This window comes from Stegostoma tigrinum, chromosome 2 (assembly GCF_030684315.1).
Source record: "Stegostoma tigrinum isolate sSteTig4 chromosome 2, sSteTig4.hap1, whole genome shotgun sequence".
Lineage (NCBI taxonomy): Eukaryota > Metazoa > Chordata > Chondrichthyes > Orectolobiformes > Stegostomatidae > Stegostoma > Stegostoma tigrinum.
Window position 1 is genome coordinate 61,976,163 of NC_081355.1, and position 23,819 is coordinate 61,999,981.

The 23,819-nt window shown below is 38.2% G+C and overlaps 1 protein-coding gene across 4 annotated transcripts in view; it reads left to right on the plus strand.

The window, feature by feature from the left end:
• Positions 1-214: 214 nt before the first annotated feature.
• Positions 215-23,819, plus strand: part of azi2 (5-azacytidine induced 2) — a 54,849-nt gene continuing 31,244 nt past the window's right edge. The window contains exons 1-6 of one of the 4 annotated variants that reach the window (XM_048563327.2): positions 215-328; positions 3,560-3,850; positions 7,664-7,789; positions 8,334-8,433; positions 10,579-10,727; positions 18,893-18,954. In XM_048563327.2, coding sequence (XP_048419284.1) covers positions 3,617-3,850; positions 7,664-7,789; positions 8,334-8,433; positions 10,579-10,727; positions 18,893-18,954 — 671 coding nt within the window. In that variant the 5' untranslated portion in view covers positions 215-328; positions 3,560-3,616. Of the gene's footprint in view, positions 598-3,556; positions 3,851-7,663; positions 7,790-8,333; positions 8,434-10,578; positions 10,728-18,892; positions 18,955-23,819 lie in introns of all 4 variants that reach the window. The other 3 variants (XM_048563318.2, XM_048563307.2, XM_048563336.2) reach the window with 3 other exon arrangements.

Genomic DNA, 23,819 nt, shown 5'->3' on the forward strand with positions numbered 1-23,819 from the left:
CTCTTTGCAGGAGACAGAAGCAGATAATGCCATTGTCTAAATGTTCAATTTATCCCGTGTATTTAAAAAACGTAAGATTAACTTTACTACAACAACTGCAGTTTTGCTTCGACTGAAATAGTGAGTGAATCTGACCCATACCCTGCTCCCTCAGGACTCGGGGACAGGGTAACGCGTCAGGGCGTCGTGATATCATCATGACGGTGGTCAGGTGGCTTGGCGTGACCCAGAGGTGAAAGGTCAAAGGTTAGAGGGGGGTGGTGGCTTGGTTTCTTCGAATTCGCTTGTTGAGGATGAAACTCCAGCTTTTGGTCGACGCGGTGAGGTGGTAGGTAGCCACCGGTCCTTATCCTGGATGTCTGTGACTGGCACAGTGCATTGACTGTGAAGGGAAGGAGTCAATAAGTGAGATTGAGCTGGTTCTCTGGCCTGGCTGGTGTCCCGCAGAAAGCACCCGGTCAGGCCCAACATTGCCCCTCTGTGAAACACAGAGCAAGGGCTTCGGTTAGGAGTTTCAACCCGAGCATTTCCCTCACTTTGTGTTGTATCGTGTCCAGTCAGTTTCCAGGCATTGCTGGGAACGAGTCTGATAGAAAGGTAAAACAGCAAATTCGCTAAGTCATTTAAACATATGTTTATAGTTGTGTTCGTTGTATGTTATCAGTTCCTGTTTAACTGTAGCGAATTTATGTTGTTTTACGAGCTTTCTGTTAAATCACAAAAACGCATCCTAACATAAGGCGAAATTTGAAGATCATGCATGAACCTATTGAGTACGACACTTGTTTTGATTCGTTTCGATTGTTGTGCGAATAAAATTGCTTGAAGTCAAAGTTTATGGTAACTAGTTAACTTTAATTTTCACTTGATTTTTAAACATATATTTGTTAAACTATGAACTGACGTGCAATAAGAATTTTCAGCATATCCCCTTTAACCCGAAAAGGGAGAGCTACACATCTACATACAAGCGTGCATTGGCGCGCGTACTCCTCGCGTACCCCCACCCCCCCCCGGCGCGCGCGCGCGCGCACACACACACACACACACACACACACACACACCTTTTCCCACTCTCTTTCTCCCCCCCCCCCCCCCCCCCGCATACACCCCTCTCTTTTTCTCCCCCATCCCCCCCACACGCACCTCCTTTAACCCTACATTCCCCCCTCCACCCTACTACCTCTCACACTCCACACAATGTGGTGACACAGTTATACAGAAAAAATGAATGGAACAATAAGGAAAAACCTTGATCAAAATTGAGCTAAAAAGATAGAATAAGGTGACCTCACTGTTCGCCAACGAGCAGCAGAGGAGCCGGAAGTCTGACGTTTCGGGCCTAGACCTTTTTCCTGAAGAAGGGTCTTGGCCTGAAACGTCAGCCTTCTTGCTCCTCTGCTACTTGGCTTGCTCTGTTCATCCAGCTCTACTCCTTGTTATCTCCGATTCTCCAGCATCTGCAGTTTCTACTATTTCTGACCTCATAGTTCTTTCTTTCTGTTGGCAAGATCAAATTGCTCTTCGGTGGCTGGATGGGTGGTTTGCAAAGCTGTCAGCATGCGTTCAAATTCTCACACAGGCAAATGTTACCGTGAAGGAATCTGTTCCTCTCCCTCTTCCCTGAGGCATGGTGGCCCTCATTGAATCAACACTAGTTGTGTCTGTTTTAAGAGAGAGTAGCCCTGTCATCTGGTAACTTGGTATACAGACATGGGTCTTGCCATTGAGTTAATGGTTTGGATTCAGGATGGCCTTGGCATTTTCTCTGATTTTTAGTAAATGCTTCACTGAGGTATTTCTTCTATGGGTTTTCTTTAAGGATTATATTTTGCAGTTAGAGGGGTAGTATTTTTTTCCAAGTGTCTGCACAATTGAACAACTTTCAAGCCTGTGGCAAGACAGAAACCAATTGCCCAGGGGCTGAGCTGGGTCCTAAAACTCTGGAAAACATGTATGATTGTGGAAGATGGACAATGCAAGTCCGGTGGATTACATTTAAGGCATTAGAAATTCTGAACATGGAATGCATTGCATTGGATTTAAAAGGTTGAGGGGCATTATAATTGAGATTCCATACATGGCCAAAAATCATGGGGTTGCTTTTTTTTTGTACAAAGAGTTTTTCCTATGTTTTCATGTAAAAATTGGTCCCAACTTTCCAAGAATGAAATTGTACTATGATTACTAATTGCAAACTAGCAATTATACAGTCCTTTAATTTAAAGATGCCTATGGGAGCTGTTGGATTATCTCTTCCTATTACCCCACTTTTAATAACCATTTCCCAGAAATTGAAATTAAAACTGAACATTTAGCTCAAGTGCAAATGTTATTTAACTGAACTGCTGAATGAGAGTAGTGAACAGCCAGGAACACTTCAAGGGGACAGGCTTAGATGATGAACTGATATGTTTCAGAACAAGAATGAGGAATGGAAGCATCTCTTAAAGTTCCTCGTTCAGTCGAAAAGCGAATAAACTGATTGAACAATCAGGTCAACTATTTATAAAACTTTTTTATAAAAAGGCCACTGGGTAGGCAATTGAATTATCGGTTTAGAGAAAAATAAAGAACACGTACTGACTGTACAAGTTGTTGCTTAGATTTCAATTAGTTTACTGTGTGTGACTTTGACTTTCTCAGGTAGAATGCTGAGCACAATAATAAGCCATTTGGATCAATTTAGTCTGTATTTATGTTGGAATATCTACATGTTGGAATGAGATGCTGAAAGTTGAGGTGCAAAGTCTTGTGTTCATATGTAAGGGAAAAAATCTTCTGATTTCCGTTTGCATGCTTAAGCTATTTGGCTCAACTTCATTCTAAAGAAAATTTTTTCAATTTTGCATTTGTTTATGTATTTGTGGCTCCTATTTTTGCATTCTTCCCCAAGAGAGAGTATTCACTCCACCTCTACATTATCCATCCAATTCAAAACTTTAATGTCCCTTTTCAGACTACCTGAATTTACTTTTGAAGTTAAAAAGCCCAACCAGTTCATTTTTGCCTTATGGCTGCCCACTTAGTTCTGTTACTGGCCTTGTAAGTCTACTTCTGCTTTTCTCTAGAATTTCTGTCTTTTTTTTCTTTAATGTGGTGGCCACAACAGTGTTCAGTACTTCAAATGCTCAAAAATGCAACATGTTTGACAGGGACATAGGACAAAGTTGTAAGGGCCGGATTCCTTCAAGCTTTATTGAATAGATTCAAAAATTATGATGATCAACAAAATAAATAAAAAATATTTTCATTGTCAAAACATGAGGAAAAGGTGAGCAATAGCAATAGTTCACTATTTCAGACATTATAAAAAATGTATAATTAAATGAAGGCATTTAGGTTTGAATTGGGCAATCCTTTTATGTAACAGAATTTTTTCATCATGCTAAAAGGTGGTGTAGATTCTCAAACAGATCCTGTACGTGAATCTAAAAGCAATATAGTTTGAATTTTTATTTCCATACTTTTGTTACATCAGTGAAAAATATGTAATGTGTTTTCTTTCCTGCAACGCATTAGTAATTTTTTCTTTTTTGCTATTTTGCTTGACAAGTAGCTTGTGTGGATCAGGAGGAGAGGGCAGCTTCTGCCAACGTTGGGATTCTAAGAAAGTATGAGCATGGAAGGGATAATTGTAGAAGATGATATCTCTATATTGAACCATGAAGAAGCAAGCCCTGAAATAACAAACCTGAAGTACAGCCCAAGTGCAGTTTCTTCAGGCGATGAATCTCTTGCTTCCCACTTTGCACTTGTCACAGCCTATGAAGACATCAAAAAACGACTGAAGGAAACAGAGTCTGAGAATTCTTTCTTGAAGAAAAGAGCCCGGATGCTGGAAGAAAGGGTAAAATATATGTTATTAAATTATATAGTTATAATATTCAGCTTTGAAGAGTTGTTTTGCCAATGATTGATATTTGCTATCTCTTTCTTGTCCTGTTATCTTTCTCACTCTCTTCTCCACTTTTCTGTCACCCCATCGGGCATGCCTTCTAATCTAACTCTCTCTCTCTCTCATTATGATCGTGCTCAGACGGTCAGATTTGTGCTGTGACCTCACTAGGAGCTAGTACCTTTTATTGAAAGGTGGGAAAAGTGTGAAATTCCAGGTATTTACTGAACAAAACCTGCATGATTCCACAGTTTTGAACAAACAGGAGTGAACTTTACATTGTTGGCACAGTAATACAATCTGTTTGTGTGGTGTTTTATTTGTATATAACTTGTATTGTGAAGAATTAATGAGATGAACACTGGGAGCAGACCAACTGTGATTGTCCACCTCATGGAACACTTCAAGTAACAAATATAGTCAAGGTGGATTCCATGGATTTTGCAGCAGCACCCAATTTCTACCAATCTATATGTGTTGACATAACCTCATTAAAACTTTGTAAGGGATTCCAATTCTTCTCTCTAAGACCTAGCTTTGGACCTTTCTTATTGTGGACTTTGCAAATCATTGCTCGCCTTCTGGGTGTATACCCTGTTTCCCTGGAGGAATGCCCCCTTGGATTCTGGAAATTGTACATTTGGGCATAATTCTAGTTTTTCCATGGATACCTTGTTTTCTCCAAGCCAGTACTGTCCCTGGGTATTTGAGTTACAATATTATTAGGCATCACAAAGCAAATAACATTTGAGTTTGTTTCAGTCCTTCTTTCACTACAGAACTGTAAGCGGCTGTTAGGATTATGCTGAGCTGAAAACAATTCTGTGAACTTTCCCAAATCCTAAACTCACCTAGTAGCTGCACTCACTGTTTACTAGTACTTCTCCCAAGTGCAAACTGCATGAAAGTATCAAATAGCTTCTTCAAATTCTTCCTGAGATGCCAGCTATGCAGACACAGCCTTCAGTTTCCTTCTCAAAAGTGCAGTTAACTGTACTCTCCTTGCACAGAGCCTACTATTCATTCTGTGTCTGTCTCCAACCTACAGTGCTGTAATCTTTGAGCTAGTCTTCAATGCCCCGGAGCTATTTTGTGTGGCCAACTTACAAAAGCTATCAAAAATCCCTACCCCTGTTGCTAGGTAGAAACAATTATAGCTAATATTGGAATTAATTAATAATATTCCTAAATGTTATGATTTTTGCAACTTGCTAGCTTGCACAATATAAATGAATCCAAGAGACAGTTGAGCTGTAGGGTGGCACACTGCTGCCTCGCAATGCGAGGGAGCTGGGTTCAATTCTATTCTTCAATGATTGTCCGTGTGGAGTTTGCACGTTCTCCTTGTGTCCATGTGGGTTTCTGCTGGGTGCTCTGGTTTCCTCCCTGCAGTCTAAAGATGTGCAGTTTAGGTGGATTGGCCATGCTAAATTGCTCAGTGTCCAGGGATATGCAGGACAGGTGGATTAGCTTTGATGAATGTAGTGTTACAGGATAGGGTGAGGGGGTCTGGGTGGTATCCTCTGTGGAGGGTCAGCTAGACTTGATGAGCTGAATGGTGTCTTTCCACACTGTAGGGATTCGGATTCTACGAAAATTGGATTTCTTAATGCTCTTTCTATTTAGCTGTCTGTTATTGACTTTTTTAAAAAAAGGGGTGAATGCGCATTAATTTATTGAGTGACCTCAGAAACATCAAGCAGGATTCAATTTACAAGCTTGCTAGTTTCCATTAAACGTACAGCAATTTTATATTCCTTCATATTGTTCAATCCTTTTAATATCTTTATTGCTAAGTTACACTTTCAAGCTTGTATATCTTTAAAGTAAGTATGGATTGAATCAATCAAAACAAATGAATTCTCTAACTTTAATGTATTCTAACTTTTGCTATTTGCTAAGCCACTAATAGATCAGTTCAGCCGAAGAATGTGATACCTTTATTGTCTACGAAGAAAATCCGTTAGGTGAAACAGATGTTTATATCATCTTCAAACTGCATTAAGAAGTTTTAAATTACTGATTTTGCATTGTCGTTTTTTTATCAAACCTTCTGTTTATGCATGTCAAGCTTGGAGTATAGAATTGAATTTACCATTTTACTTCCTGAAGGAAATTTCTACTTAATTATTCCTAATTACCCATTACCAATGCGTGGTTAATCCATCCACGTGCCCAAGATACTCAACCAAAGACACGGACTCTCTCAAACCATGTTTTGTTTTGCTTGATTAATCCGCAGTAGTCTAAGCACTTATTGACCTGAAGTATGTAAACCTCCAATGAATCGTTACATTGTTATGACGTGCCAAATAATTGGGCTAAGGTCAGTTCAAATTGTGCAAGTATTGTTGATAACCTGTTGGCTGCAGTTTAAGGGTGTGACAAGCTTGCATTTTGTTCTGTAAACTTTGGATCTGTTCAGACATGTTTGGCTCTTTTTTTGACCTACCCATCATTCTGCAGCTTTGTTTCTCTTAGGCTGAGAATCCCTCCTTGTCGTTGCAAAAAGAACAAATCACTGTGGAAGGGAAACATAAATGTCGGTGGGGATGATAAAGTAAAAGGACACCAAGTTGCCCATTTCTTATTTTTTTCCATTACCAAATTTATTACTACATACTGATCTTCATTGAAGCTGCAACCATTTGTCTTTGTCATTTTTTTCAAATAAATGTTGACATATTCTGAGTTAACTTGTGAATGCTGCAGATTTTTTTTACAAATATGATAGACTAGTGTTTATTTAATCATCACTTGCACAATAACCATGGCTGATTGTATGGAGAAGGCTCTGTGCAACTTTTTACTGGAATTTATCATAAGGAGATAGTTGGTGAAAGGAATGAACCTGATTGAGCGTAACTATTAATCATTACATTACTTTCATGAAGATCATCTTCTTCTTATCAGTAACATAAAAATTAGCTTCATAATGATCGTATGCATGGAAATGTGAAAACAAGTGCCTTTAAAGTATGTTATCAAATATATAAAATCATTTGGAATAGTTAAATTTGCCTTTGCCAATGTAGGCTTTACTTTGAGATTGTAATAATTAATTCTTGCATTTGTTTTTGTAAAAGTTATGTTTATTGAGGGGTATAAATAGCTTTTCTGAAATTCCCTGTTCAAGTGGATAGACCTCATTCAGAAGTTTGGAATATTTTTTGTGGATAAAATGAGTTATAGGGACAGCCCGAATAGACTGAGCTTTCTTCTCTGGAATGCAGAGGTAGGAGTGTGACCTTTATAGAGGTTTCTAAAATCATGAGGGGCATGGATGGAGTGAATAACGAAGGTCTTTTATTCCTCCAGGGTATGGAAATCCAAAAATGGAGGGCATAGGTGTACGTTGAGAAGGGAAAGATTTAAAAAGAACCTAATGGCCAACTTTTTCATGCAGGAGATGGAGCATGTATGGAATGAGTTGCCAGAGGAAGTGGTAGAAGCTGTTGCAATTACAACATTTTGTAATGCATTCGGATGGGTATACGAATAGAAAGGATTTAGAGGGATACGGACCAAATGTTGGCAAATGGACCAGATTGGTTGGCATTGAGAAGTTGGGCTGAAGGGTCTGTTTCCATGCTGTACAACCCTATGACTCTAATTGTGACTAGGTCACATTGGGAGGTCTAGTTGTTGGACGGAAAGGCCTGTTTCCTGCTTTTTGACTCTTGCTGTATAAATATATTCTGGAGGCATATGTGAATTCCTAAATGAGTGTAATTTTATTTAAATGTTGTTTAATTCTCTCTTCAGCTTCTTACTGCTTCACTTGATAATGAAAAAAATTCTTTAGGACAGGAGGAAGTGAATAAAGCATATCAGGCATATCGGGAAGTCTGTATTGAAAGAGATAAGATGAAACAGAGACTGGAAAGAATGGTAATATTCATTACGCTTTTACATAATGTAAGATAACTAGAAATTGAATTTTTCTTTTCAATTGTTTTCTATAGTAAATGATTAATTTGAAGTAGAGTTTGGATTTTCAATATAAATGTTGAAAATCTCAACCATGTTAATTATTTTCTCAAGTTCTTGACTTTTTAATATGTCCTTAGATCTTTAACAAATAGAGTAAGTATTGATGAATTGTGATCTACTGTATTGAAAAATAATAGAATTTTTAGTAAATTTGTGTTTGTTATAGTGTGTGCACACCTTTTTTATCTGTAGCCATCTTCAAGCTTGGCCATTTGGAAAATTTCTGCTTAGCTAGGCTCCTCTTCGCTGAAAAGAACTTGCCTTCAATTCTGAGCCAGCCAGAGAATGCTGTTTGCAGTCTGTTAGACTTGCATAAAGCAGCAAGAACACTTCATCTTCAGCTACGAAGTTCTAATTTGTTTCTGGTATAGTTCTTAAGAGTTAATAAAAAATATATTCGCTTTGTTGTTCACACTACTGATGAAAAGTTTGTGCTTTAAAGATCAAAGAACAGATGGATTCTGTGCGAATTCTGAATGAAGCTCTGCAGGCTAAAGAAGTAGAGATTCTTCAGCTCCGAAGTGAAGTTGAAACCCATCAAGGTACGCGTTCTTCTAGAATACTTTCTTTTAAGAAAGCTGATGATGTAACAGCAAATGGTGCTGGTAGTCTCGTGGGGTATAAGAACTGTGCATGGAGTTAACATGCCAGTTTGTTCACTTTAACAGTGCTGTAGGAAAGATATTTTGCATGTCACGGTATTGACAGATATTTGAGGGTTCCAATTTTGATCTGTGGCCTGTTCTGAAGTCTAATCTTGGTCAAGGTAATGGTGAATAAAAACAATTAACCTCGGAATTCCTGGGTTAAGGAATGAATAGGAAATCAGCATTCCTACCCTTCATAATTATCCATATGTTTGAGAGTTGCGGCTTAAATGTGACATCCACTTGTTAGGAAGACATACAAACAACGAAGAAGAGTAGGCCACTTGTCCATTTTAAGCTTGCTTCACCGTTTACTAAGGTCACGGCTGACTAAATTTTAACATTAACTCTACATAACTTATTTGGATTAATGAAGCATTGATCCTCTTGTTCAAGAATTTATTGCCATCTATCTTAAAAATATTTGTAGATTCTGCATCGACTGTCCTTTTTAAGGCAGGGAATTCCAAACAGGCTCGACTGCCTGAAGACGGAAAGTTTCCGCATTTCTGTTTTATTTGGACAATGACTTCTTTTTAAACAATGACCCCAAGTTCTAGACCTTCCCATGAGAGGAAACATCCTTTCAACATCCACACAGTCAAGTCTCCGCAGGATTTGAAATAAAAATCGTAAGAACTGCAGATGCTATAAATCAGAAATAAAAGCAAAAGTAGCTGGAAAAGCTTAGCAGGCTTGGAGGCATCTGTGAAGAGAAATTGGAGTAAACATTTCAGGCTCTGAGGACACCGGACCTGAAACATTGACACTAATTTCTCTTCTCAGATGCTGCCAGACCCGCTGAGCTTTTCCAGTAACTTCTGTTTTTATTCCCTTCTGGATCTTTTGAAGTTTTAATTAAGTCACCTCTGGCTTTTCAAAACTCCAGAGAATGCAGAACTAGCATTTGAAGCCTTTCCTTATGAGGAAGTTCACTCATTCCAGCTATTAGTCCATTAAACCTTCTCTGGACGGTTTCCAACCTATTAATGTTCTTCAAGTACAGTGCACAGTACTCTGGATGCAGTCTCACCAATTCAGGGTATAACTGAAGCCGAATAGACTACTTGCAATCATTGTACAATCAAGTTATTGGCTATTTGGATTCATTTAGCAAGATAGGAAAGGATGGAAAGAAGGCAGAGGTGGGAAAGTTGCATTAGTGAAATGTAATTGATATCTGCATCTGAACATTATTGTTGTGCAACTTAGAAATCTCACTTGAGTAATGGTATATTTACAATAGGAAAATACTATTCCATAACTGTCAAACCCAAAAGAGCTGCTTGTCAAATCCAAACCATGGTTTACAGGTTTACTTCAAAACCCACATTACTTCAATCAGCTATCAAAGCAAGTTCAAACATTTTGCCTGCAGATAATGTAGGTAGATGTGAAGTTGTCCCAATACTTTGCTATTACTAACTTTCCCTGAAGCATACATTGAGAGGAATGTTTTGAACAGTGCTTTGTGATTGTTCTGCACTCGAAGATGGTGGGCATCCAGTTATGTTTGGCAGCTCTGTTGATGCACCTTGGGAGATGTTATTCAATATTGTTGTTTTAAATATTCATTTGCCGGTTGTTAATGTCACTGGTTAAGCCAGTGTTTATTGCCCATTCATAATTACCCTGAAGAATGTGGTGATGAGCTATATTCTTGAGCTTCTGCAATCCTTGGTATGCGAGGGCACCCACATAGACTGTAGGAAGAGTTTGATCCACCAGCCATGATGGAAGGTTGCCAAGTTGACAATCTAAAGGCAGGATCTGATTGAGCGAATTGGATCAAGAAATGGAGATGGAAGGGAGACAATAAATTTGAGACATTTTGCTATTTACTGACAATTTTTAAGCTTTTAAAAAAAATGTGAATGCAAAAGTGAAGCATTTTATTTAAAAAACGGAAACCTTTTTCAGTATTTGGAAGAATTTATTACAGATGTGCTGTCAAATATTTGACAAATTTTCTATGGAAAAGGCAATGCAATTTCTGTAATTAAGCAAATAACGCCTTAATTTTTTTTTGTTAACTTGTAGTGATTGATGATCTGCACAGAACCCAGCATTCTTGGGAATTAGCAAAATCAAATAATGAGCTGAAGATGTATACCCTGAATCAACAGCTGGAGATACTCAAACAGGAATGCAATTTCCTTAGAGTAGAACTACACAACTGTAAACAAAAGGTAAATTCAAAGTTTGTCTGCAAAGATATACATGTTTAAACTTGTATTTGTGAATTATTTTCTGTATTTCTGCGTTAATATATACATGCAGTGGTTGTACTTTTTTCATCGTACATTGTTCTATTTGGACAACGTTTAATTTTTTTAACTATATAAACTAAAACTGTGCAAGAAAGAGGAAAAGGGTTAAATCTTCAAATCTTGCAGCTCGGCAAGGGTGTGCCATATTACAGATTAACAGCTTCCTAGAAGTTCAGAACATAGTATGTATGAAGAAGAATGACTACAATTCTAAAAAATGTAAAATAAAAAGAGCAGTCACTTGCTACTTCAATTTTTGCCCAATACCCACTCTGGTCTCTTGATTTCGACCTATATACTTCTGGCCTCCAATGAGACAATACTTGAATTGACTGAGATCGACGATGTCAGATGTCAGAGGAGTTTGGAGTCTAGATAACTTGCCTGAATACACGTTTTAGGATCGTCTGTGCAACTGGATTTATGGCACCAGGGCTGATCCTGAAAGAAGGAATGATGTGAGAGCAAACATGAGGATTACATGCTCTTCTCCAGTAGTACCACTGCTGATTGTTGGGTTACTTTTTGGAATTCCCATGCATCTCAGAGGATGTACTTGGGAATGTTTTTGAAATATGCATAGGGTGAACTATTTGTTTCAATTTCTTGTTCAGACTTTGAGTTAAAAATGCTCCTGTCTTTTTACCTTCTCCAACCTGACAACTGTAGAACGTCTGTCGTCATCCTCAGCCTCTTGAAATGAGGACGAGCTCAGGCAGGTTTCATGATTTGTCCTTTGGTGATTCAGCATGTCCAACCTGGAGCCAGAAGCTTTTGGGCAACGAAAGCAGGAGTCCTGTTGAGAAAAGAGGTTGTACGCACTCTTTCTCCTTTCTCTGCATCCGGGTTTATACTGCCAGTTTCTGCCTGTGTTGCAACTTGTTAGATGATGCATATCCCACAACTCAACCTTGTCTCTTTTTGGTAAAATCTTGTAAGTGTCAGTAAAATGTGTTTTGTGTTACTTGATCAAGTGCTGTCTTTGTGTTGTGGAAACAGGCTGTGCTTTGGAAGCCAATTATTTGTTTTGTGGGTGCAGTATCCAGATCAGTGGAGGTGATTTCATATGAATGTTGTTGTGATGCTGGTGGTATTGGCTTCAGGATGCTGTCTGTTCTGCTGTCATCCCACTTGATTCCATCTCCCGCGGCAACCCAGCAAATGGAAAATCTTCATCGGCTCCTTTGGTGACCTGAGTCCACTGCCTATTAGAAGGAAGGAGACAACAGCATTATAAATTAAAAGTTTTTGTTTTCTTATGAAGACCTGTCAACATTTCTGGAAGGCTGTACTAATGCATTTTTTTTTGTTGCATCTGTTTTGAAGGTGACATTATAGCACGAGTCATATTCAACCCATTGGGCCATGATTTTTCCATTGGTGCTTTTGAATAATGAAGTTTGCACAAATCATGTGTTTCCGACCCTCTTTACCCCATCAGTGCTGACCTTGTCTTTAGTTCTGTAATTCCCTCTTTTGAAACTCTTCATCTTTCTTCTCCTTGCAGTTTACCTATTTGACCAGGCTTTTGGTAATGTTAATCTAATATTCTAATTTCTGCTATTGGATCAGTGTCTATTTTTGTTGTCTTGCACTCCTGGAATCATCATGGCATCATATAAATGCAACTTGTATTTGTCAAATCTCTCCAATAGATGGCGACCTAATCCTTTCTCTAAAATAATTTGGATCAAAGTCTAAATAAGAATATAAACTTATTGCTTCCTGTTAGAGCCATTATGTTACGTAAATAACCATCAGTAAAATGTAACTTAAAAAAAAAACAAATCTTGTAAACCTTTAAGCATGGTAATCAAAAAAACAATTTTTGTCCTGTGGTACTGCTGGGTAATTTTGTACTTTTTCTTGGGTGCTCCCAAATTTTTATGCAGGTTTTCATTGGATTATGTTCTGAACATAGTCTTAAAGATGAGTTGTCAGCTATGCATAATCTTTTGTCATCTAGATTATAACAGAAAGCAAAAGTGTTTTGCATTCCTTGTTTTGCTTTTTTAATTTCCATGCAATAAAATGTTTTCCTTTTTGGAAAGTCACGTTTAAAAAATGTTGTGACTTATTATTGAATTAGTAACTGGGTCAAAATCAAAAGAAAAAAACTTCACAAAGCTAGTGTCTTTTCTTTCACCAACTTACTAGATCTGATAAATTTATTAGAACAAAATTCTGTTCCCATAATATTTTTTATTTGGAAGTGCTTTAAATTTAGGACCATTACACTTAAAGATGCAGTATTGTTTAGTAAGTGATATTAACGTTGATACTGTTCTTAAATTCTTGAATTGCTTGGGTTAAATGTTTATAGTGACCAGTGTTGCAATAATGCAACACCTTTTGATGCATTTCACTAAAGGATGAAACAAAGCAATTGCAGTGACACTTCTGTTCGTCTTAGTACAAGAAGACCATTTCTCACTGCCATATCTGTAAGAAATGTTATTACCTCAGCTGGAGTCTCATCTAGAAGCACTTTGACACAAAAGCAAGAATTACTGGTATTTTGCTCCTAAGTGCAGTCTCTCACTACAGGAAAGCACAAGATGAGTGAAAATTGAGATTTAATAGTGTATACAGGACTTCTGTCTTACTTAGCATGTGAGAAATGCAATATGAAATGCAATTTTGCGAAATGGATAATGAGTTAGACAGTTGGGAAAATAAAAATCAGAGCATCTTGATAACTTTGCAACATAGCAAGAATCATAATTAGAGTTGAGAGTAACGAGTAGAACAAACTGAAGTAATAAACTGGAAGAAGATCTTGCATTTCAAAGACAGCAATGAAGTATTGAAAAATCTTTGTTTCAACAGTAACTTCACAGCTGAAAAGAAGGAAGCTAATTATGGGTCACTCGGTGACTGTTAAAATAAAGGTAATTTGAATAATTTGAAAAGCCAGTTGGAAGCAAAGGTATAAAGTTGACGTAGTCTGACGGCCGTAGGGCTGGTATGTTGTAGAGCTGGTAAGGTTAACCTGAGGGTCACTCTGCTTATCACCTATTTGAATACTGAAGGAAAGGACAGTGGAAAATATGATGAACTAGGGAGAACTATATTCTTAAACAAAAAAATCCGAAAATTGTAAATTTATTGACCTTATCATATGGATATGTTTTAAATGTTCCACAAATGCACAATAAACAAAGGAAATATAAAATATGGGTAGGGCTACTAAAGCATGCGCAAGACAAACTTACTGGTAAAGATACGAGAAGAGGCAAAAATATTTAGTGACTACTTCACCTTTTATTTAAGAGCTGAAGCAATGAAAAAGGCAATATCACTAACAGCAAACCTTACACTTAGGTAGAAAGGGAGCAAGCAGTTGATAAACTGTCTTAAGGATTAAGCCTCATGTACGCACTTCAGGGATACTAATGAGAAACTGAGGCGTGTTCATGTAGTTTGTTTAATTTCTCATAAACTATCAGCTTATGTTGTTCCTAGATAAGGGAGATGGAACGAAACTGCTTGTTTGTCAGTGATAGGTATGTACTGGATTATAGCAGCATGGTGGTTCAGTGGTTAGCACTGCCTCCAGAGATCTGGGTTCACTTTGAGCCTTGAGCGACTGTATGGAGTTAGCACAATTTCCCTGTGCGTGCATGGGTTTCCTCCCGCAGCCCAAAGATACGCAGGTTAGTTGGATTAGCCATAGAAAATGCAGGGTTACAAAAATAAGGTAAGAGTGCGATGCTCTTCAGTGAATCAGTATGACTTGGTGGACGAATGGCCTGTTTCCATGCTGTGAGATTCTGTGTGCTAAAAGTGACCAGGCACATAATAGAGCATTTGTTGGGGGGAGCACAGCATTCAACGTGGCTTCAAGAAAGTCTAGTCAGGCTTAATTAACTTGATAAATTTATGTAAACTGATATAATGGGGGTTATGGAGATTAAAAGAAAGTAGAAATACTGTTCCATAAGAACTAATGCTGGTTTCTGGCATGCATATTTTTCATTAATGCTTTGAACTTCGAAGTAAGAAATTGAATACAGTCTCTTGTTTGTAGCCTCTCTCTGAGGGTAGTCATATTGCAGAGCACAACTTTATCACAGATGAGATTAAAGTTAGCATTCACAGTAGACCCAGGTCTTTGTGAATTGCTTTAGTTCAGCCCAGTCCCTTGATATTTCATCAACCTGTATATGATCTTTGCGATCCAAGCGTGGTGAATGTGCTTGCAGTGAGTTAAGTGTAACTGACTTGGAGAATGCTAGTTCTTCACTCGGACTGATACTGTTGGTCTAGGGCTTTCTGCTATTCTTGGAAATTCTGTTCTGTGCGTTCAGCCAAAATCTGGTTCTCATCTTTCTGTCCAAGTGCCTGAGTTGTCAGTTGTCCCCTGTCATGATACCCCTGATTAGCTTAGACAATACACTCAGCAGTAGCAGCATCCAATCTAGTAATTGAAAAAGAGGTGGAATGGAATTAGTTTAACCTCCAAAAACAACAAATAATGAGGTTTTAACTCATTGACATTTGGCTTAGTGTATGTTCACAGAATGGGAATCCATACACCATTTAAATCTTCACCAGTTAATTTGAAGACACAACAGGGTGGATTGAAGTTATTAGCCAGCTGTGAATCACTAACTAAATGAAACATAAAATTAGCTCCCAGTTGGAAAAAACATTCGAAACAAGTGTTCACCATAGCATCTCTTTCCAAGAAATGAACATTGTCAAGTTTGGATATATAGACCTACACTCCATATGGCTAAAGTATGCCATTTTCCCAAATGATTTCTGACAGACTTGGGGCTTGCAGAATCTGTGCCCATGTGTGTAAATGATTAATAATTTGAGTTGCAGTTGTTGGTTTATTGTAGTTGCCCAGTTCTCCCATGCATGACATTAATCATACTTGTACAGACACAAAATACTCTAGAGGCTGGAAATATTATTTAAAAACACAATATTCTGGACAAACTCAGTTGGTCAGGCAGCATTTATGAAGAGAGAAACTATGTTATGCATTGTTAATTTTGTAGCTCTCTTCATAGATGCAGCCTGACGTGCAGGATAGTCCCAATATTTGATTTAAAAAAAAACATTTCTGCTAGTCAGCATATCCCTAGTAGTGCTTCATTAATGTTTGCCCACTGGATCTCCAAGTTGAGGATTGAGAATTGTCACAACCCTGCAGAACAGAGAGAACAAATGATGGAGCTGAGAGAGCAGGAGCCTGTTAAAGTGGGATCAAAGCTGTTGTAACTTGGTCAGAGCTGCATGGTGGCCATTGCTGTCTCAGAGCTTGGAACTCCTGTTTCAGCTACTGACCCCTCCTAGGGTTCTGACACTGATTTTGAGAAGTCCTGTCTTTGAGATACCAATGAAAGGGCTTAACAATACACTATATGGTTTGTCCTGATGACCTGTACAAGATACAGCTGGCTTTTGTAAATCTTTTTGATAAGTTTCCATTACCTCAATCTATCTGAACTCTTCTAGTTTGACTGACAACTGGTTTTTGCTTTTGTTAAACAAAAGATTATTCTAATAATTGCACAATGGGGTGGCACAAAGCTCTACGTAACCTACGCTCATTCATCCTTAACATATCATTCTGCTAAGCCTTTGTTCTCATGATCAGATTTACTGCAACACACCCTTTCACTGGCTGTTCAAGAACATGCCTCTGTTGTTTATCCTGGCAAGATAGCAATGCTGTGGCACTGGCTAAGGGAGTGATGAGTAATAAAAGCTGGCATCTGAAGAATCGTGAAGAAGGGCCTTAAGATAATAGATTGTGAACCTGTCACGATCTTCAAATAATAGTTTCTATTTAAAGATTGCACTGATTACTCCTGTTAGATTGTGACAGATAGTTGAATGCCGTGTTTGATGCTTTTGACTTATTTACAGCCATAAATATGATTCTCTTTGAAATTGTTTTGGTTACTACATTATTAACTGTTTCATTATGACCAACTGCTGTGAGATTGGAAATTGAATTAAATAAAATTGCATATTTGTATGAAAGCATGAATCAAAATGCTGAATACTGATGAAAGTGTGAGAAAAATGTTGAAAACTGAGGGTGTTTTTTGTGATAAATGTGAGTGATTGTGTGGGTGTCTTAAATGCCTGATTGTATCAGTAGGTAGCAGCACAGGTGGTGTGGGTGACTAGGTAAATAGCTGTGGTTTTGTGTACTAAGCATTTGGACTGGCATTAGTTTGTGCACTTTAAACTCAGCTTTCAGTATCTTGCTAAGGAAAACATAGTATTATGTCTCATTATCAGAACCAACTCTATACATTTTTTTTTCTCCATTAACCACAAGTGAAAATTTGCCTGACTTCCACCCTCTTCTTTCCAGATTAGGCAGGTGGTTATTAGCAAGTTGTTTTGTTCTCCAGAATATGTTTGTTTTTGTTATTTACTACCTCATGCATGCATCCTTTTTTTTCCCCTGTGTTCTTCCATAAAATAGTACTTTGGCTAATTTGTCAATTTCATGAGAATCCATCCACTTTGAATGGAGCCTTGGAGCATTCCAGCTTGACTGACTTTGTTAGTTAGAAATAAATGTCTCCTAATCAATTTAACTTTTGCCATAGAAACTGAAAAACAATATAAGCAATTTTGAATGTATTTATTTTTAAGCTTGCTTATGTTGTTATTTGGTAATACTGACACATTGCTAGTAAGTTGCATTAATAATCACTTGTTTCAAAGCATCTTTGTTTGATCAGTAATGACTTCCACTTTTTCATTTCCAAATTGATCTTTGTACAGCGTGAATTTCTAAGCCATTGCCCTATCTTGCACTGTTTTGATGCGCAAAATGTTAGGGGAATGGCTGTAAGACAACGGTTGGTGTTGTCTGGCATCTGCTGCTGATCATCAATAACTATATCTTGCTAAACAAGTGTGGATGAAATGGTTGGTGCAAGGCATCAAAGCACTGTTCGACCTGGTGAAGCAACTTGCAAGTCCAGAAAATAAAGATTCCCTGCAAAGAACCGCAGGCAAACTTCTACTGAAGAATATGGAGTGGAAGGGCAATGAATGCACAGGCTGTCAGCATCATAGTCACTTTAGTATTTTATGATACCCAATAATTTCAGATCCAATAAACAGGATTCAAGTTTGGAATTCCAATCAGGTGAGACACAGGGGTAGCATGTTGGCTCAGTAGTTAGCACTGCTGCCTCACAGCACTAGGGACTTGGGTTTGATTCGAACCTCAGGCAGCTGTATGTGGAGTTTGCATATTCTCCTCATGTTTGTGTGGGTTTCCTTCAGGTGCTACCCATTTCCCCTCTCAGTCCGAAGGTGTGCAGGTAACGTGGATTGATTGTGCTAAATTGCCCATAGTGTCAAGGGATGTGCTGGCTATGTGGATTAGCTATGGGGAAATGTGGAGTTAGGACGATAGGGTAGGGGTTGCATCTGGTGAGGTGCTCTTTGGAGGGGTGGTCTGGACTCAATGGCCTGCTTCCACACTTTGGGGGTTTTATGATCTATGATCCAATACTTGTAAATTTTGTGTTGCCAGCAAATAACTTCTGTCCATGACATTAACTGTCCTTTTTGAGTGACGAACAATTCTAGAATACCAAAATGAGTTGGGAGAGATTTGGGAAAGTATCAGCATCTTGCCAAGATACCTTATTGCTTCACTTCCAGAACTTTGCAGTTTTTCTTTTATTTTTGTGGTGCAGGGCGCAGTGTAGAGTTTTTTTGTTCTGTTTCTGGTCTTTAAGATTTTAAAATTAAAATTGATCATTACAGCCATTTATTTCAAATGTCCAAATTATTAAACTAAAGAATTTCGTTCTCTTGGTGACCAGTATCCTCAACAGAATAGTCTGATTACCAATTTTAAAAAAGCCTCATCAATATATTTCAGTGTGTCAAGTAGAATTTTGTTTTGTTGAAACTCAAACTGAGGAATTTTATTTAAAAAAAATCCCTGGTCATTGTGATAAGTGATGGAATCATATAGCTTTTTTTTTTGCAAGGCACAAAGTGATCACATATTCATATTTTCATTGTCACCTTGTAAAATATCATTCATTTAAGTTGTGTCTCACGACTTCACATTTTTATTTTAGGAATCAAGTCTGAATGACTGCATGTCCAGAAGAGAGATTCTGAACAATGAGGAAACAGTGAGGTATGCTGACAAAACCGATGTGCTTCATATGAAGAATTTCTCTTTTCTGTGTCAAATTTTGGTCCTTTGATCATTTGCAGCAAGTGTAACAAATGTTCACTGTAAAATTCAATGCTGCTTCCCTCTGGCATTAAAACCGCTCAAGCCAGCCTAATGTATTTTCGTTTCGTAAAAAGTTTAAATTGGAGGTCGCATTTGCACTTTCACAGTTGCCTCCTACTTGAGTGACTTTAGTACTGGGTAGGTTACTCACACTTGCATCTTTGTTACTGAAGATATGTGGAGTTGGGAAATTGGCTAAGATAAAACAAACGTGGCGGTGTAAAGTAGTGCCTAGCACACTGTAATATATATCATTGCAATCAGCCTGTCACCATAAAATTTGAGACTTTTTTTTGTAGGTGACTGCTTGCTGTTGCTTCTCACCTTGTGCTTGCAAACTCCTGAGCACTTCTGAGAAAAATGGAAATAGTGATGAGGATTGGATATTTTGACGTGTGGAAACAAAATGGGATAATGTAATCTCCTTCATGTAGTAATATGATGCAGGATGTTCATTTACATATTTGATTTTGTTTCTGGTTGTGGATTTTCTGTATCTGAAAGGAGTTTAATTATTAACTTGAGTATCTCTTTAGACGTGGTGATTTCCTTTGAAATAAAATGTGAGGTTTTCAGGAGAACCATTGGATGAATTTTGCCCGTGAGTAGTTGTGCATTTAGGCTCCAGTTTGGGTGGTCAGGGAATTTTTTTTTTTCCATTTTTGAGGACAAGCACCAAAGTTTTAGAAATAATATTCTTTTGTTTTCAGTCTGAGCAGTGCTGCACTATTATTGTTTGAGGCTATTTATGTAAAGCCGTTGCTCATAAGAAAGGGAGAAGATGGCTTAAAATTACTAAAAACAAATTGCTGTAATGTAAGAAGTTTTGTAAAAATTCCAGACCTGAAGTATTTGGTTAAAATCCTGAAGGAATTATTTAAAACTTTAGAAAATTTTAAACTTGGTTCTAGGAAGGCTTCTGGAAGAGACTATGGAAATCTCCAGGCAAGGTTGAATCCACATTTAAACTAAGCCCTGTAAGGATGATAGGGAAAGAATTTCTTTCTGGAATATAAGCTGTAAAGGGGTGCATTTGTAATAAGTGGCATTATATTTTTATCATGTGTTTTGAAATCTTTAAATGACTCTTTTTATCTATAAATAGTTGGTTTATTCTGTTTTAATTTCATTTGCATTATACACTTCCTCTTTATTACTAAATGCAAATCTAGCTTCCCATGTTGGTGGGTCACTGAAAGGCCCCCTCACTAAAACATTGTTGGAGTCAAATGCTGCTAATTCAGGCATGCAGTTCTAACAAAGGGTCCCCTGAGGCAGGCCTATCTTTAATACAAATATCCATACTGCATTCCTTCAGAAGAATACACTCTCAACTGTAGATTTTTCCACTTCCTGTGCTAATAATCCTTTGGCTTGTGAGTGCCCGTTGTTCTCCTGTGAGACGTGGCTTGTCATGTGGGATCATAATAACTCTGCTAATATGTTCGTTGGTTTCATCATTGCTCTTTTCACTAAAATTGATGTTTGATTTGCATTAATTTTTAACAATTTTCTTCTAAATGCTGGCAATGTCGTCTAAAGTACCTGGTAAATCAGCCAGATCTGGAAGTTGTTGACCTTTATTGTAGAAGCATTGAATTTATTAATCTGTTAAATGAGCCAGTCGTTCATGACCTTATTTGGATCTGAGTTGGCATGTTGTATTTTGGTGATCTGTACTCTGCTGTAGCAAATACAAGTATTGCTGAAGTGAACAGAAGCCTTTCATTGGCACAGTGGGGCATGTTGATTTTTCTAACTTGCAGTTTGACTTGTTGCTTCTGTGTTCAAACCTTATTTCTGCACTTGGAGATTGTGCAGAGTGATTTACTATACTTAAATGGGAAATTTCAGTTGAAGGAATATGCTGGAGGTGCTAGAATTGTTGCCTGGAGCAGAGAAGGTTGAGAAATTGAAGTGCACAGCATGCTGGGAAGGCATCTCTTAGTGTCAACAGGTGTTAAAACTCTCCACTTCGTTTATGATGAGTGCACATTATAGCTGGTGCGGATTCCTACTAAAGCCTACACCTATGGTAGGGTTGTACTTCATACATTTGCTCATTGCTGACCCGAAGATCTCGGCCAGTGTTGGAGTAGGCTGGGTGTTGGCTAACTATTATGATTGTGTTTGTAATAGATATGAAATATACATACATGTGCAAACATAACAAAATTGTAAGTTGAAAAAGAGAAACGCTTCAAAGTAATTTCCATTAGGACTGGATCATTTTGGACATCCTGTACATATTGATATGCTCAAACAGTAATTGTGTAATTTTTATGCAAGCTAGAGCAGAGGAAAGTGTACAACTGGAACTTTTAATTGCTGATCAGTTTGTGTGCTATTGACCTCTTATTCATGACAAAGGCATTCTGCCTGCCAGCAGCTGTTCGGTTGAACACTTTGGGGCTGTGAACAAGATAGAAGGAAGCCTTCGGAGCTCAACCTGTTGAAGCATTCTCTAGTAGAACGCTACTGAGCAGAAAGAGGCCATCAGCTACCAAATCTGCACTAGCCCTCGAGCACCCCACCCAGATCACCAGCCTATCCTGTAACCCTGAGTTTACTATGACTACCCCCACTATCCTGCACGTCCCTGGACACTATGCACAATTTAGTATGGCCATTTCACCTAGACTGCACTTCTTTGGACTGTGGGCAGAAATCGGAGCACCCAGAGGACACGCATGCAGACATGGGGAGAATGTGAAAACTCCACATTTCTAGCTTTGGGTCACTGGCTTCGACCCTGGGACCCTGGCGCTGTGGTAGCAGTGCTAACTGCTGAGCCACCGTCCTACTCTGCTATTACAACCCCTGGGGTAGCACACCATAAGTTGGACCAAATGTTAAAGATTTTTAAAAGTATGCTTAGTGCCCCAATTTATCTGCCTTTCAGATCAAGGTTGATTAGAAAACAACCAACCAAGACTACCATGATTTATGTACTAACTAAGATTTATTATTTATTACAAATGATTAATCTGTATCAGCAGGTTAGAAAAAAACCATTGGGATATAACATTCTTGAATAAAAGTCTAAGACCCTTATAAACCTCTGTCTTTTTACGCAAAAATATACATGCTCATAGGAAACAAATCAGGAAATAGATTATTGGCAGAGGTAGGCTAACTAGAAAGTCAGTTCAATATTCTGTGCCTCCCAGTTCTGCAGTTGAGATGATCCTTCAACTGGCTAAGTCCTTTCTGTGAATGCTTCAAATGAGTAGTAAGAGACACAAGTGGACGGTTCTCTTGTAAAATGAATCTGATTTGTTCATTCAAAATTCACAGCTCCCAGCAACTATGGGATAGGTAGTTAGCTTTTAAGTTTGAATGGAATTTTTTTTTAAATTTCGGAGAATAGGCAGTTTCTGCTAGGGAGAACAACTTAGCACATGTGTGCTCTCTTCCTCCCCCCCCCCCCCCCATGGCGGTTTCTTTGTATTCTCTTCTGACTTTTAACCTGCTCACTTATCTGAGAACCAGTCAGCTTCAGTTTTCTTTAAAAGATGACCCACAATCCCTGATCATCTGCACATTCCAGGAATTCTCAGCCACAAAAAGTGTTCACAACAGATATGAAATTCTGCTATAAAATTAGAGTTATTCTGGTAAATCTGTGTTTTTAAAAATATTTCATTCTCATGGGAGTCCACATTTTTGAAAGAAACTAAATTAAAAAGGCTTTGTCCTTTTTTTGTCTGCAGTGAGAGCTACTTTTACTCTGAGAAAAGCTATTTATTTTTTTCCCAGCATTTGCTGTAAGCTGTGTCTTTTAATTGCTAAGTCAGATCTTTTGTGTACAAACCAGCCCTACATCAAACCAATGGAAACATCTGAAGAATGAAGATTGAAAAACTGTCTCTGACCATTGTGAGAACCTTAGGAATTGTCTCCAAAAACAATTTACTGAACTGCCTTAGCTTCTCTTCCTCAGCTCCTTTTTTAGTTTTCTCTCTGCATGTGAGAGAACGGAGAAGTTTTTGCCCATGGTTATATGCTGGCAGTTCATAACTCTTTACCTGTAATCGAGTCTATTTACTCCTTTTTTTTAAAAAAAAGGCAGTTCTTGTTGAGTACAGAAACCTGGCCCATGCTTTCTATCAACCTGGGTCTAAATATCAGGTAAATTGAGGAATGGTCATTTTCAATATAAACTTAAACCTTTTTTGTGACAACTCTGGGGCAGCATGTTGGATGTCAAGCCTCTCTGTTCTCTGCAAGGTGTAATAGTTGTTTGTCTGTAACCAATCATGACTGGATGTAGCATGACTGCAGAACTGATCCATTGATTGTGGGATCGCGTAGAACTGTCACATAGTTCTGTTGTCGCTTCACCAAATAGACACCTTATTTTTAGGTAAGGCTTGTTCTGTTCTGACACACCTTCCATTGCTCTTCCTTGAATCAAGGTTGAACATTTGGCTTAATTGTAATGGTAGAGTAAGTGATATGCTGGACCATGAAGTTACAGATAGTTTGTTGTGATATACAGTTCTGCTGCCACTGGTAGCACTCGATCCGTCCTGATTCTCAACTTTCAGATGTTAGATCTCTTCTGAATCTCTCCCATGTAGAATCATGGAAAGTGTTCTCAATATGAAGGTGAGCCTCTGTCTTCACAAGGACCACACAGTGGCCACTTATTGACAGTTGCATCCATACTGAGTAGGTCAATGAGGAGAAGGTCAAATAAGTTTTGTTTCTTTAATGCTCTCATCACATGCTGCAGGACTAGTCTGGCATCATGTCATTTA